Source organism: Brassica oleracea, chromosome C8, assembly GCF_000695525.1.
Source record: "Brassica oleracea var. oleracea cultivar TO1000 chromosome C8, BOL, whole genome shotgun sequence".
Classification (NCBI taxonomy): Eukaryota; Viridiplantae; Streptophyta; class Magnoliopsida; order Brassicales; family Brassicaceae; genus Brassica; species Brassica oleracea.
In genome coordinates, this window is record NC_027755.1 from 14867493 (window position 1) to 14883749 (window position 16257).

Sequence of the window (16257 nt, forward strand, 5' to 3'; positions counted from 1 at the left end):
TTTTTTGGGATAAAGTCAAAATCGGAAAGATTATGAGAGCATGTATCATACTCCACAATATGATAGTAGAAGACGAACGAGATGGATACACCCACTTTGATGTTACAGGTTTCCAACAAGGAGAAGACACCGGAACTTCACATGTCGATCTAACATATTCACCAGATATCCCTACAAATATCGCAAATATGATGGGTGCTCGAACAAGAATTCGTGATAGACAAATGCATCAACAACTCAAAGATGATTTGGTTGAAGATATATGGAATAAATTTGGACGTAACGAAGACAACAACTGATCTCGGATGTTTCTTTCAAATAATTCTCGTTTATTTTATGAATCTTTGTTTTGTTACTTTTTTTTTAAATCTATATTTAAATGTTATCTTGTAATATATTTTATGTATTAAATAAATTTGAAGTTAAAAAAAATTATTAAAAAAATTTAAGATCCCTATTATAAGCAACTTGCAATGGAAGAGAATAATTATCAAGTTGCTTAGCTAAGTTGCTTACCAAAAAAAATGCTTAAATACTAATAATATATACTTAAGCAACCCATTACCAGTTGTTAGGATAACGGTGCTCTTAGTCCCGCAGGCGTTTTAAGATTTACACAAGTCTCAGTCAATTATGAGACATTCCTTCCGAGAAACTTGAACCATCCAATTTAAGATTAAGCCAAGGTTGATGGATTGTGAATTGTACAAAAAAGCAAAACCTATAAAGCATTTAGTACTAATAAAGATTTAAAATGGTTAATCTACCGAGATCCTGAACACCACTAGCTGCCGTCGTACGAAAAAAAAAAACGAATTTGTACGAATCGAACACCTAAACGTGTAATAACTTTATTGAAGACAAGATAAAAAGTAAAAACAGATTGGGTAATAACGAGAATTTTGTTTTCTGTCCGTTTCCAATAAATTCTAAGATATCCCATTTATTGCGACAGGATTATTTCGTGTTGAGAAAATCGTGGATGAATGTCTTCTTTTGGTAATATTTCTATGGCGTAACGCAGTGTATTGAATCGAATAAAGGAACATGCATTAAAATACGCCGCCTACTAACCTAACGCATAACATCTCTTTCGTCAACAACGCATAACAACAAAACACAAGTAGAGTTTAGGTCGTCATTCATTTCTTTTAACCTTTTTCATAAAGTATTAGTAGTGTTAATTAAGATTAGTCAACATTAATGATTGATAAAATGGAGGGAGTGGAGATCACATGGAGGAAGATAATATAAAAATCGATTCCATTATACCTTTCCTTGGTCCAAAAGTATTCCTCTTTATCTCTTTTGACGTCTCACCTTCTTCCACCTCCACTCGCCACATGTAATCTAATTACATTTAACCCTTAATCATACGCTAATCTCCTTTGTTGTTTCGTATATTTCTATTTTGTGTCTCCAGATACTGTAAGCAGAGGAATTAACATGGAGTCGATGAATCAGCCGACGAGCATTGGTTATGATCAATCACGGCGTAAGCGGAAGAAGAAACAGCCGTCACCACCACCGTCTCAATCCTCGGTGCAGCTATGGAGATCAGAGAAGCAACAACAGATCTACTCCACCAACATCATTCAATCTCTAAGAGAACTCCGGATTAGCGCCGCCGCCGCGGATCAATCTCCTTCGTTACCTCCTCGCGGCGGAGGTATAACCGTACGCGACGCTGCTTACAGGTCTCTGGCGGTTACGGCGAGAGGCAGAACGCTATGGAGCCGAGCTATTTTATCTAAGGCGGTTAAAGTGACTCTCAAGTTCAGGAAACAGAACCGGCCGAGATATTCGAATCATCCTCCGACGATAACCGGGAATAACCGGTTAAGGAAGAAGAGATCAACGGTTTCGAGGCTGAAGGCGAAGGGTTTGCCAGCTGTGCAGAGGAAAGTGAAATTGCTGAGCCGGTTAATTCCTGGTTGCCGGAAACAACCGTTACCGGTGGTTCTAGAAGAAACCACCGATTATATTGTTGCCATGGAGATGCAGATTCGTGCTTTGAATGCAATTATCTCCGCCGTTGGCTCTGGCTCTAGCGGCAGAGACAGGTCATGATGGCGAAGAGACACACATGCTCGGTTAGTATGGCCCATCTGTCTTTTCGTATTTTTCCTTTTTTTTCCAAAGAATTAAAATTTTTTACATGTTCATGATTTCCTTATGCTATTTTAATATTATGGTTATTATTCAGCCCCTCTCTCATTTAAATGTATGTCCATCTTTTTAGTGGATCCTTGAAAAATGTACCGAAATTTATGCGTGGTTTTCTTGAGTTAAGCTTTGATTTGTTATGTGTGAAGTATAGTGATAATGTTGCTGATATTGAAACCGAAGTCTTTATTTTTTTGTTATGTAAATTATGTTACATGCTTGCGTTGTAGTTATAATGATATACTATTTACCTTCCATAATACATGAAGTGAAAGTAATTGAGGATAACGGAAAGGAGATTTCATCATTTCAAACTTATCTATTCTTTGGTTTCATAATGTAGTTGCGAATTCTTTTGATAGAACTGTAAAATCATTTAATAAGAACTGTTCTATTCTGGTTTATTCGGGTCCGAACAGTAGAGATTGCTTTCTTTTGCCATAATTGCTTTTCATTACGTCTCAACTTTTTTTGTCTAAAAATACGATTTGGTTGCAAGCATTCAAGAAATATGTTCCATAATAAATCCAAGTAAACACAACCGTGTTTCAAAAAAAAAAACACAACCGTGAGGTGAACATGATATGACCAGAATGAATCTTGTTTCTTTGGATTACAGTCTCCAAAGAATCTAACATATGCAGGATGTATGCTTCTAATGGTATGCAGATCAAATCCAAAACACATATCATGCTGAACAAATACAGATTTAACTAGTTAATGTAATTTATCGAATTAGTGTATTTAACCAAATGTTAAAAATAATTTGTAAACTAAATATCTAAAACAAAAATACAAATTCTTATCATTTATTTTTTTATTTTATAAATACAAAGAAAGTTTAAACATTGTATAAAAGGTAAACACAATTACAACAAAAATACCGTAAAACAAAAAAAATATATTATCATTCTAATAAATATATTGAAACTTAAAAATTATATAAAATTCATTAAGAAGACAAAGAGTATTCCTTTTCCATTTGATTATTTTATAGTCCAAATTAAAATCCAATTAAGATCCAAAGACATTAATTAGGGCTAGACATAAAATCTTTAACCTGAATTTTGAACCGAACTCGAACCGAAATACTGACTCGTACCAAGTCCAAAATGTAAAAAATATATGAATGGGTTTTATAGGGTGTTATAAAACATATATGAACCGAAAGTGTTATTAACCGAACTCACACAAGTGAAAAATCTGAAAAATATCTGAAAAAACCCGATCTGAATGTTCAAATTTAGATAAAATATAAATATTTGAAAAATAAATATTTACTTAAAATATTAAATTTCATATTTATTTTGATATGATATCTATCAATAAATATTTAAAATGTAAATAAGTATCTTAAATACTTCATTCTATGTAAATAACTATATATTTTTATGTTTTTCTTTTAAATTTATATTTTATTTTGGATATATCCGAACGATATATGATTAATTTATATGGAAATATTAGTTACTTTTTGTAAATATTATACATGATTTACTGTTCATATTAAAAGAATCAAAATAACATGTATAATTTACAAATTGCAACAAATAATTTGTAAAAAAATTATGAATATGCAAACTAAATATATATAATTTTCTATTAGCATATTTATAGAAGATAATATAAATAATAGTATCTATTTTATATATCATTGCTATAAATTAACTCAGCTAAAAATAAATTGTTATATAAATAAGAAGTAAAAATATTAAATCATACATTTGAAAATTTTTTTGATTAGTTTAAAAGTTAGTGAAATGAGTTAAATGAGTTTTTTAATAAGTAACTAATAAAAAAAACATGCTTGTACGTTATTGGTCCTCACATCCCACCTGCATCCGAACCTTGCCCATTTTCTTCTTGTCCACGCAGTTCAAGAATTAACACATTCATGTATCTGCATGCAGTTTTTCAATTATTTTATAATTTTATTTTGTTCTGCATTTTAAATGTTGAATGGATAACAAGTGCAGTACAAACTGCAAATTAAGTAATCTGCATTTATTCTGTATTTTGTTTTGCATTTCATTCATAGCCGTAGTTTATATTTGTGTAAGATGAATCTGAACTAATCAATGTCAGATCTTGGGTTAATATCTGATGTGGCCAAACCCTTGTTTCTTTGCAAAGGGAGAAGGGGACAGACTGGACAGTGGAAGAAGAATAGATGGTTCTATGTTTTTAATATTCAATCCAATAACTCCATTTAGCTTAGTAATATCATTTTTTGTGGTGTTAGATGAAATATGGTTTTGTTACTGCTTTCAAAAGTCAAAACAAACACTAGAATTCCAAACCGATTTTTTTATGAAGCCGACTTGCTATTAGGCAAGGACATCTCAATTTTGTTTATAAGTCACTCTGAAATAGAGTAACTCTATTCTAAATTTAGATTTGCTCCAGTTCACTTTATAATAAAGTTATTCTATAAAAAAGTGGAATATAGAGTAATGTTCAGTTCAAAAAAAAAGAAGAGTAATGTTACTTTTTAACTCCAAATATAGAGTAAAAAACAACATTACTCTATATTCCACTATATTATTGAGTAACTCTATTAGGGTATTTCAAATGGTACATAATAATTTTTTCTATATTTCATTCCAAAATAGAAAAATTCTATTATAGAGTTGGATTTGCTCCAATGGTTCACTATATAATAGAGTGCCTCTATAATAGAGTGAAATATAGAACATTGTTGTTTTTTTTAACTCTAAATAGAGTAAAAAAACAACATTATTCTATATTAAAAAAACAATATTACTCTATATTCCACTTTATTATAGAGTAACTCTATTATAGAGTGAACCATTAAACCAAATCCAACTCTATAATAGAGTTACTCTATTTTAGAGTGAAATATAGAAAAAATTATTGTGTACCATTGGAGATGGTCTTATAGAGTGAACATTTGGAGAAAATCCAACTCTATAATAGAGTTACTCTATAATAGAGTTACTCTATAATAGAGTTACTCTATAATAGAACTCTATGATAGAGTTACTCTATTTTAAAGTGAAGTATAAAGAAAATTATTATGTACCATTAGAGATAGTCTAAGTAAACTATTTGGTTTCTATAGCAACAGATTTGTTTTCCTTTACTTTTTTGTTGTTGGCTATATATTTATTAGTCTCATGGACCACAGTGGATCAGATAACATATACATGGGTTTAAAAGCCCAAACTTTAAAATTACAGGTACATGCAGGTGAATCAGATCACCATTACGTATAGCTAACCCTTCAACTCAGCTCAACACGTCGAACATGCGGGATTCTGCAGAGAGAACGAAGAGGTCGCCGTCATTCACCATGACCTCCACCGGCCGCCGTGAATTTTCCTTGTTTCCACCGAATTTTCAGAACCTCATTTTCAACACGGTTCTATGAATCTGGATCCGACCGTAGCAATTCATCTGAGATTTTCTTCCTCTCTATTCCTATACCTTCAACAAACGGCCAAGACAAACGTGTCCCCGCCTCCGACGAAACTCTTGTATCGGAGATCAATTTTGCACCCACTTAGGACTTACGCTTTGACAGGACACGGTATTACTCTACTGAAGCACATAAGATCAAGTCGAGTACAAGAGAGTAAGGGATTTACATAAAGCACAGAGACTGCTACTAAGATCCGAGTAAAGATCAGAAGATTTTTTTTATTTGTGTTCAAACCATATCAGAGGAAAATAAAATTGACAAACAATTCTGATTTGGTTGAACTAAACACTACAAAATCGTTTATGACGAAAACAAAAGTTTATATCATTTGATCGAAAGTTATCTAACATAAAAAAACAGAGCAAATCTTATCTTCTTTCTAAAAGATTAGAGCCTGGTAAGAAACACATGAAGAGAGAAATTTTCTCTCTCTAGAGAGAAGAGAGAGAGGCACTCTGTTTGCCTTTACTTTTCAATGGGTATTTTTTTCACGAGTAATTTTATTTTTCCATTCCAAAGAGAAGACGCTCTTTAATACAACTATTGGAGGTGGTAACTAAAATCCACACCGGGGCAACTTACTGCAACAATACAAAGGATTAACGCAGAAATTGAAACTAGAAAATCGACTACCAAATACTTAAGAACAATAAACACTCAATTTTGTTACGAAAGAGGAGATATGGAAGAAGACGCATTATATGTTAGAAGATTTTCGTAAAGACTTCCTCGAAGTCTTTCAAAGTCTGACTCAAATATGAAAAACCTTCATATCAAAAAATGTTCAAATGACTTTAAAACATAGAAAATGAGTGAAAGATTAGATAAATCTAACTTTATAGAACACACAAAAATACATATCCAAAATTTATTAATCTAACTTTAAATGAGTGGAAGATGAGAACCATGTATTAAAAGACATGCAAAACAAGATAAATTAGTAAGAAAGACATGAGACAAAGATGAGAAATTAAATAAAGTTTGGTATTTCAAGTTCAAAAAGATTAGAGAGAGGTTGGAGAGTTTTAGAGTGACAAACATTACGTTTTGTTGCAGCCATTTGAGAGGAAAATAGATAATATGTAAATTTTATTTATATAGTGAGACAAAAGTTTCTAACTATGTTAAATATTTTTAATTCGTAAGACTTTCATGGAAGTCTTCTAACATAAAAACACACAACAAGACTTCCTCAAAATCTTCTAATCTCGATAAAATAAGTCTTCTTACCAAACCCTAAAAAAGACTACATAGAAGTTTTCTAGTGCATTATTTGTTAGAAGACTTAACTAAAAATTAAAATTTTTGCGGGAAACTAAAATAATTTTAGCGGGAATTATAAACTTCTATATTTTCAACTTGAAATACTTCCTAAAAGTTTTCTAACCGATAAAATACTATTCGTCATAAGATTTTTTCGAAGTCGTCTAGATCCTAAATATAAATTGTAAACTCAAATAATTAATTAAACTTAAATTCCACTTAAAAATGTTTAATATATACAAAACTAAAAACATATAGATTAAAATTTGATTTTACAAAAAAAAATGTTTTGTTATTATTTTAAAATATATATATATATGTTTTAAAAATATTTATAAAATATTTTGCTCCAAGCATGGCGCTGATTATTACATATTATATACATATATATAAAGTCACTCTTGCAAAACAAAAAAAAGCCCAAACACATGGGGTTTTAGTGCATCTGAACATGGTAAAAGGGTCATAAATTTGTCGGCCATAAATTTCGCGTGGAAATTGAACATATCAAGTTATGCTCTTTGCTTGGGGAAATGGTTTATTCTCCTATGAACTAGTTGTTCCTGGTTTTTTCACGCATAAATTTTTAAGCCATACCAAAAACCACATGAACAACTCTATCTTATGGAATTACATACACAAACTATCGATTTTAAACTAATTCCCCTAAAACCGTAAACGGTGTTATTTAAACGTTAACTTGATTTATGACAAGTGGAGAGTCAGTTGAATTTTTTTATAACATTTTATCTTTATTAATATCAAAAGAGGTTTAACATAATACAAGAATAGAAACATACAACAAATACATTTTTAAGTTGAACATGATAATAGAAATATAATAACACGATGCTTCATAACTCTTTTGCAAGATAGACTGATTCGCTAACTTTATATATTTTTGTTCTCAGTCTTAAATGATCTTGTGTTCGGCTATCATGTATTGTGATCCATCGCCTTTTGTCATTTAATAGATCAGTGGGTGCGATCCATCTGTTACATCGGTGCCCATTCCATACACTCCTGCACCAGGAGATAACATGATTTGTTGTAGTCGCTATACATATCATACATAATTCCTCTAATTGACATTGATAAAAAAAATACTATGCCATTTTATTCTTTTTCTTCTTTTTAGTCAATTGTTCTTCTTCTTCAAAAATACTATGCATATCGAAAAAATATATGACACTAATTATAAAAACAATTATCAATATATAAAAATATTTGAACCAATATATATAAATGTTTGATCGAAAAGTTTATTATAGAAGTCTCGATGTATATTGGTTCAAATATTTATATATATTGATAATTGTTTTTATAATTAGTGTCATATATTCTTAGATGTGCCATAATATAAATAGTTGTATTCAAAAGAGCTGGACCGAATCGGGTTATATGGTTATTTTTGGTACAAATATCCGAAACCGTTTCAGATACATTTGTTATTTAGATATTTTTAGGTTCCTATACATCAGAACCAAACTCATCCAGACCCAGAAAAACCAAACTCAAAGCTCATACAAAATTTTATAATATTCAAATGGGACCTAATTTCGAAACAAAAAAACCGATAGCCGAAATGAACAAATCGTACCTAAATGGATAGTCAATGTTCATGCCTAACTGATATTATAAACTAATAAAAAGAACTCTTTCTATAAGTTTGGCTAAATTAAGTGAAAAGAAATACTTTTTTATTTAGTAAAATAATTATGTGGAGTGAAAAATTAAGTGACAATAAATGTTATACATTTTTATTACTAGGGACATTACCCCGCGCAAGCGCGGGGTTGTAGACAGAGTTCTTGTTTCATCTCAACATTTGCAAGGTTTATTATAGTTGTGAGTTTTGCGTTTTGTGTCGATTATTGTTTTTCAAGTTGTTTTATTGTTATAGGGTTAGAGTTGTGATGATGAACTGTGTATGCATTGTTCTCCACTTATGAAAGACTAAACTATGTTAGTAATGTGATTGATATAGTTCATGGTGTTGCTTTTGTGTCACTGAGATTGTTTATTTGTCTTTTTAATTTGTTTCTTGTACTGTTGAGACATAAATTATATTAAGGTTGTTGAGAGTACCTTTTGTTTCTGGTTTTTTTTTCTCCAATTTAGTTGTGTAAGTTGTGTGTATTATGTAATTATTTTTATTATCCTTATTATGTTTTTTATATGTTTTTTTTTTTATTTTTAAACTTGTTGTTTTTACCGGACCTTTAAAACAAATACATGAAGACTTGCAGATATAACTATAAAATGAGTGACAATTCTGAGTATTTGAGCCTTAATGGGTTTTAAACGAATTTATGTATTTCTCATAAGAAGACGATAGCATTGGCATGTTGGCATTGGACATGCAAGCTATTTTTCATAAGACAAGAGGAGTGAGCAGGTTGAGATGTTGTTGTCGCCTTTGTGTCTGTCGGGATTGTCTCTTGTATCTCATGGTGTGGCTGTGTTTGTTTCTCTTTTATTTGATGGGTAATATGTACACAAAAATTATTGTTAGTTGTATTTATCAGAGTTTGTAACTTACTCTGTTTTTTGTTTAGGTAATTTCACTGATCTTGGTTGTCGTCTTCGTCTTCTTCGTAAACATCTGCGAAAGTAAGTTTGTAAATTGTTAAATAGCTCGATGTGTAGTTTGTATTTGTTTTGCTGACTCGATGTATGCGTCGTTGAGTTTTAGTTGAGGTGATTGGTTTGGTATATTTGTTTGAAGTTTATTTGTAAGATTAGACAAAAAAGAGAGGTGATCATTAATGATTCGTCTTTTTGAGATTCTAGTTTTTGGTGTTTTGATTGTTTGGCTTGTTGTGTTTCTGTTAAGCCTCGAACAGACTAATCTTGACTGGAGATTGATCTCAGGAGCACCCGTGGTGACTTCATCAATAATGGTTGGTGAGATGAAACGAATGAGGAATGGATGATCAGTTATCTTGTACATGCTTGAGCATCTAGCAACCTCAAAACTATCGACTTTCACAATGGAACCGGCTTTCAAAGATTACATGTAATGATTAGCACTCCGGCGGGAATAAACCCATGAATCACGAAATCTGTAAATAATATTATACAACAAAGAATCAGGAAATCAATTAAAAATAATTATGTTAAATAAGTGTGATAGATTGAAGATTTACTTGTCTTTTAATCAAGGAAGAGAACTGTGATTCCCATAAACTCACTGTCTTTCTTGAAGTTCAGGGAATCTCAGAAGGGGAGAAGGCCAGAGGCTATGCTCTGATTACTACGACGAAGACAGAGAAACTCGAAGGTTGAGTGACGGACGCCGGGGACGCCGGTTTGAGGAACTAGAGAGGCAGAGAGAGACATTTTCTAGAAGATGGTTAAAGCTAAGTGGAATCAATGAGTTTTATGGAGATGCAGATTGGGTTCATCAAAGATAAGAATCATATATATAGGGGGCTAAAAATCAGGAATGTTTATGATCAATCGATTTAAGATGGCGAGATGAAAAGTTCACCGGTGAAAAAATAGATTACGAACAGACACACGACGCAACTCTGTAACTCAGACTTGTCTGAGACAAAAATGAAAAGAACCATAACTCATGTTAAATGACGACAGTTTACAATATGGTTCTTCATATAACGTGATGAATCTCATTTAAAAATGAAATCCATAATACACTTGCAGTCTCGGCTCTCAGAGGAAGCCGAAGAAGCAACGGCTTCTGACCTTCATAAATATATATTAGGTTCGACCATCAATGTACAAAGTTTCCTTTAGCTTAGTAGTATAAATGTTTGTGTTTATATCTCAATAACCCGGGTTCAAGCCATGGGCTTGACACTTTTTCACACTTTTTAAAAGTGGGGCCCATAAAACGCTGACGTGGCACGCTGAGGAGTGAGCAAAAACTCAACTATCATAATATAGATTTTGATTTAAGTTATTATTTTATTCACAAAATATGTCTTATTACATTTTTATTATTTTGATTTAAGTTATTGTCTTGCTAAATCAAATGTATCTTTTTTTTTTTGGTAAACATGTTAAGCTTGTATTACCATTTTCAAATTTGTGACAGAAGTTACAATGACAAACTAGTAGCAGAAACAACAACAGAAAGAAACTACATATAACAACAACGAAAAAACAATAAGAAAAACACGATTTAGGCTTAGAAAACAAGAGTTAGAGGAAAGACCACTCGGGAAGCACTTAAAAGGATTGGTCGGAGAGCGCAACACGCATGATCAGGAGTTTCAAGTGAAAACACTAGTAAACATATGAGAACGAGCTGATATATAATGGCTTGCCCAGGCACTCGCCTCCAAAAAAATAGCCTCACTACAAAGCCCTACCACCTGCAGATGCAAAGACACCATCGGAACAAGGAGGTCACAGTAGACGACAATGGGACTGCACCGAGGCGGCAAACTGACGAACCAGAGCCTGTCGAAGCTGCAGCCACCAAACACCGCAAACAGCCACCTCTACTCACCCACCTGAAGATCAGAGGCACCACACTACTCCAATAACCCTAAGACCCCCACTGGATCCACCAATACCCAGACTTCAGCCTGAAACCGCTCTTATTTGGAAATACTAATGGATGATAACCCACCAAATCCACCAGACTCTGCACGGGGAAAAGGACGCTAACACCAAAGGGCAAGAAACCGCAGAACTACACCCTATCTTCAGAGGCGCTAGCAACACTCGCTGCCACCGGGATTGCAGACCAAGGACGACTACAACAACCTAGACCAACAATAACCCGCGCGAGCGACTGACCCCGAGAACCGGAGCCTGACCCCGAGAACCGGAGCCTGACCCTTCACCACATAAAGAAGCTCCAGCCACCCGCATCATCAGAACGCCACCTCTGATTTAGCGAAGAAAGAGAGCCCAGTCTTACCTCGAGATCCAGGCAGCAAAGCCTTCTAGCCACAAGGAGCTGCTGCAGCAATCTTCATGGAGAAACTGCCGGCAGAGAATCATCACCACCACCAGAGCACCCGATTGAGATCCAAAATCGACTCCATGACCAGCCACCTCTCACTGGTGATGAGAGACAGATGGATTTGGAGAGAGATCGCAAAGATGAGCAACCCCAACCGAGAACGAGGGTTCTTGTATCGACCACAGCTAACTAACGCCGAAGGAAGCGTCGGAGACCCAGAACACCACCACCGGAGCACCATCGCCCACCCTTGCTAGCAGATCTGGCCAGATCTAATGCAATGTCTCGAATTCACCCTCGGAAGAGCCACCAAACCTCACTCTCACAGCCGCGCCTCACCACCGCTCCAGAAACCTCACCACCGGACAGTGACGCCGGAGAGGGGAGGGAGACCACAATGGAGAGTATATCGGCGGAGCTAGAGAGAGGAAGAATGAGGCGAGACAGGGGAAAAGAGGGAAACAGAGAGAGGAGGAGAGACAGCCGGCAGCGGCGGCGGTAGAGAAACCACCGGAGGCCACCACCGGCTGAGAACGGCAGTAAATTAGGGTTTTGAAACTTCTGGTAGAGAGAAGGGAGAGGGAAGGGAGAGAGAGAGGCCCAATATCAAATCAAATGTATCTTAACATACCACTTTCTGATTTCATATAATTTTTACCAAAAACCGATATCAACCACTAATACAATTTACAAATAACTAAAATACATAAAAACCATAAATTTAAAAATCTATAAAGTTAGCTAATATATGTTCAATCAGTTTATTATTATTTTAAGAAAAAAAACTTTCAATGAGACACGATAAACGAAATTTATTAAAGAAAGAACAATGACAAGCTTCATCATCATCTTATGGAATAAATAATAGCATTATTAGCGGCTTTCTTCATACGTGACTCGAGCTTCATCGCCGCAATCTCGTCTTGAGCCTTCATCAACGACTTCATCCTTGAAGCCGCGGAGCTGGATTCTCGATTCTCCTCCTCTTCCTTCTCATAATCTTCATCAAGGGCGCAAGAATGCACATGCGTACCGTAATCACATTCTTTGCAGTAATAAGTCCAAAGATTCTCCGATACCTCTTCTTCACAAACATCACATACGTACATCTTGCCATCTTCGCATGGAATCTTGTAAAGTAGAGTGAGTGGGTGTTTGTGGTCTTCACGATCCACGGTCTCAGGGATGAAAGCACATCCGACATGAACGTCGTATTTACACACAGAACAATTGTAAGTGAATCCTGATCCGTACTCACCGCAAGCGTCACACTCGTAAGACTGATGATCATAAGATGGGGAATAAAACAGGGTTATGGGATGGTCAGGATGAGACTTGTGATTGATTTCACGAGGTAGGTCAAAACATGACTTGTGCAAGAAGTAATCACAGTCCTTCGTACACTTGAAAGCTTGTCCGGTTAGGTCGAGCTCGCATCCTGAACAGATAATCTCATCTTCATTTTGGGCCTTAAAGACGCGCAATGGATGGTTGTGACTCGGGTGCCTAACTGATGGGCGGTTAACAGGTTTTTTGGAAGCCATATGTGGTTTGGTTGTTTAAGTGGAAGAAAAGAGTTTATGAACTATAAATAGAAAAATCTGGAGGAGTTGTGGTTTCTAGTTTTGGCTGAATTATATCAAGTTGGTTTTTATTATTTACCCTGTTGTAGCTTAACTTATCATTATTGATTCCACTATTGATAGTATAACATATAGAAGGCGTTTGACATGAAAGATGCTAAGTTTGCAGGCCAAACTATATTAAGATATATGATATAAATATCAAATTTGGGAGATTGTTAGGAAGTAGTGCCAAACCACTAGATGTCGTGGGCAGAGCTGTGCTTACTGTGTATCTGAATAGGCATAGTTGCCATAGGCCTCAAATTGAGGGTGTACACGGAGTGATTATCCGTAAGCCATTCCACTCGGTACGAGCAATCGATTTTTTGATTCGATTTTATCCGTAATTTTTAAGATATCTGGTCTTTTGGATATCCAGAAAATCCGTATTTTTACCAGATCTCTGATTTGATCCATAAAAAGAAGAAAATTTTGATATAAAATAATAATATTTCATTACAAATTGAAGAAAATACATACTTTTAAAAAATTAATAACTAAATAATTAATTTAGTGGATAAACATATTATAAAACTCATATAAAGATATAAAATTATATATGTATATATATATGTATATATAAAACTTTATATACATATATTTATAAAATAATATATATATAACTTTACATACATATATTTATATAACGGATCGGATCAGATATCCAATTTAAAATAATAGTATTTGTGTTTGCTCTGTCGTTAACTGATATTTAATTTTAATATTTTCTTTGATTTGCAAAGTTACGGATATGTGAATTTTCGGATTAAAATGAATAACAGATCGAATCAAAATTTATGGATATTTTGTCCAACTCTACCCAAATATACTTAAAATTTATGAGTCCCCAAATTTACCAAAGTGCAATAGCCCCACGTTCGAACATTTGTTGTGTTTTCTTTTTGTGAAAAATACATATAGAAAAAAATGTTCCAAAAAAAAGAAAACAGAAAACATAAATCTTAATTACATTTTACATCTGCTTTCATGGAATTATCTTCATGGATGTTATCTGAGACTCTTCGTTTCTCCACCCAGATCATCCAGATGGATAATCTAAATGAACTTTTGTTCGTTTGTTCATCTCTATTTACATCTAGATGGTTTTAGTAAAAAATGACTTATATATCCTTGTTTTGGTTCAATAATATTTTTATCTTTGTTTAACTATAATATTTTTTTGTTAATTATCTAAAATATAATTATTTTAAAATATGAGTGGCGGGAAATATAATTTTGCGGTTTTGGCAGAAAAATATTTTTTTGTGATTTTAGCGGGAAAAAAATGTTTTTGCGATGGTAGCGGAAATTTGATTTTTTGCGGTTTTGGCGAAAAGTACATTTTTACCGTTTTGGAGTGAAAAAATGTTTTTTTTTTTTTTGCAGTTTTGGGAGGTAAATGCATTTTTGCGGTTTTGGCGAAAATATGTTTTTTGCGGTTTTGACAGGAAAATGTATTTTGTGATTTTGGAGGGAAAATGTATTTTTGTGGTTTTGGCGAAAAACTATAAGTTTTAAGTTTTTTTAAAAAATATATCATAATTATTTGTTTGTATAAATTTGAATATAAACATATATTAGAATGAGGGTAAATTCGTCATTTGTTATTTTGGACATATTCATCTCCATCCAGATGCACCAATTAAACTCGTTTGGATGAGTTTCATTTTAGCCTAAATTTTTAAAACTCATCTAGATGGATCATTTGGATGATGTTCTGGATCATTCGGACGATGTCCATTTTAACACCAAACGAACGTCAATCTATCGTTATTCAGATGGTCGATCCTTATTCGTCCAACACATTGATTTCTTTCTCCCATTGTAAGAAAATAAAATAAAATACTGTAACTTGCAAAATTTCTCTAAACCTTTTATTTGTGCCATGCATTGTGTATGGATTTGATTGTTTTAGTGAAAGAAGAATTTAGGAACTATAAATAGCAAATTATGTAGATGACTTTTAATTTCTAGTTTTGGCTACATATATTACTCGTATTGAGATGGTAACTTATTAGCAAGACTTTTTTTTTAATCAAAAATAGTTCAGAGACTGTTTCGGATGCAGTAACAAGCAACATACCATTTTTGGGGTCTAAAAGTTAAGATTCATACAAATTTTCTGTTTACATAGGGTTGGCAAACGACTTATTACACAGGTGAGAGAGAGAGAGAGAGAGAGAGAGAGAGAGAGAGAGAGAGAGAGAGAGAATCAGGTTACTGGATTAAGTATGCATGACTCGCTGGAAAGGAGATTAACTACAGAACTATCTAGGGATCTAGTGATGTAGATTTCTCTCAATTGTGCCCAAATCTTAAGACACTTGGAATTACTCATCTACGTTTACACTGTTTCCTTTGAGAAACAAGGGATTTGACTGTAATCATACATTTATTAGATTACATTATTGACTAATTATTAGAAACAAGGGTTTTGACTGTAATCATACATTTATTAGATTATCTAGGTGATGTTCGTTTGTCCATCTGTCTTTGTCATCCCGATCATCCATTTAAATGATCCATTTAGATGATCCATCTCAATGTTATTCGGATTCGGACTGTTCGTTATTCCATCCAAATAGTTCATTTAGATGGATCATCTAAATGAACTTATGTTCGTTTGTTCTTCTCTATTTTCGCCTAGATGAGTTTAATAAGAAAATGACTTATATACCCTTGTTTTGATTTAGTCATATTTTATCTTTATTAAACTATATTAATTTCCGTTAATTAATCAAAATATAATTATTTTAAAATATGGTTTGGTGAGAAATATAATTTTGCAGTTTTAGAAAAAACATATTTTTTTGTTCTGGCGG

The 16257-nt window shown here is 33.4% G+C and overlaps 1 protein-coding gene and 1 pseudogene across 1 annotated transcript; one reads left to right on the forward strand and one right to left on the reverse strand.

Moving 5' to 3' along the window:
* Nucleotides 1-1287: 1287 nt before the first annotated feature.
* Nucleotides 1288-2359, forward strand: LOC106312002 (annotated as a pseudogene).
* Nucleotides 2360-12655: 10296 nt separating this feature from the next.
* On the reverse strand, nt 12656-13354 carry LOC106308731. The gene has a single exon (XM_013745858.1). It carries the CDS (start codon nt 13352-13354, stop codon nt 12656-12658), a length of 699 nt encoding a protein of 232 aa, XP_013601312.1.
* Between the last annotated feature and the right edge of the window lie 2903 nt (nt 13355-16257).

What these genes read in the sequence shown, in the direction of transcription:
- LOC106308731 (XM_013745858.1), bottom strand. Translation starts at nt 13,354, where the DNA reads ATGGCTTCCAAAAAACCTGTTAACCGCCCATCAGTTAGGCACCCGAGT.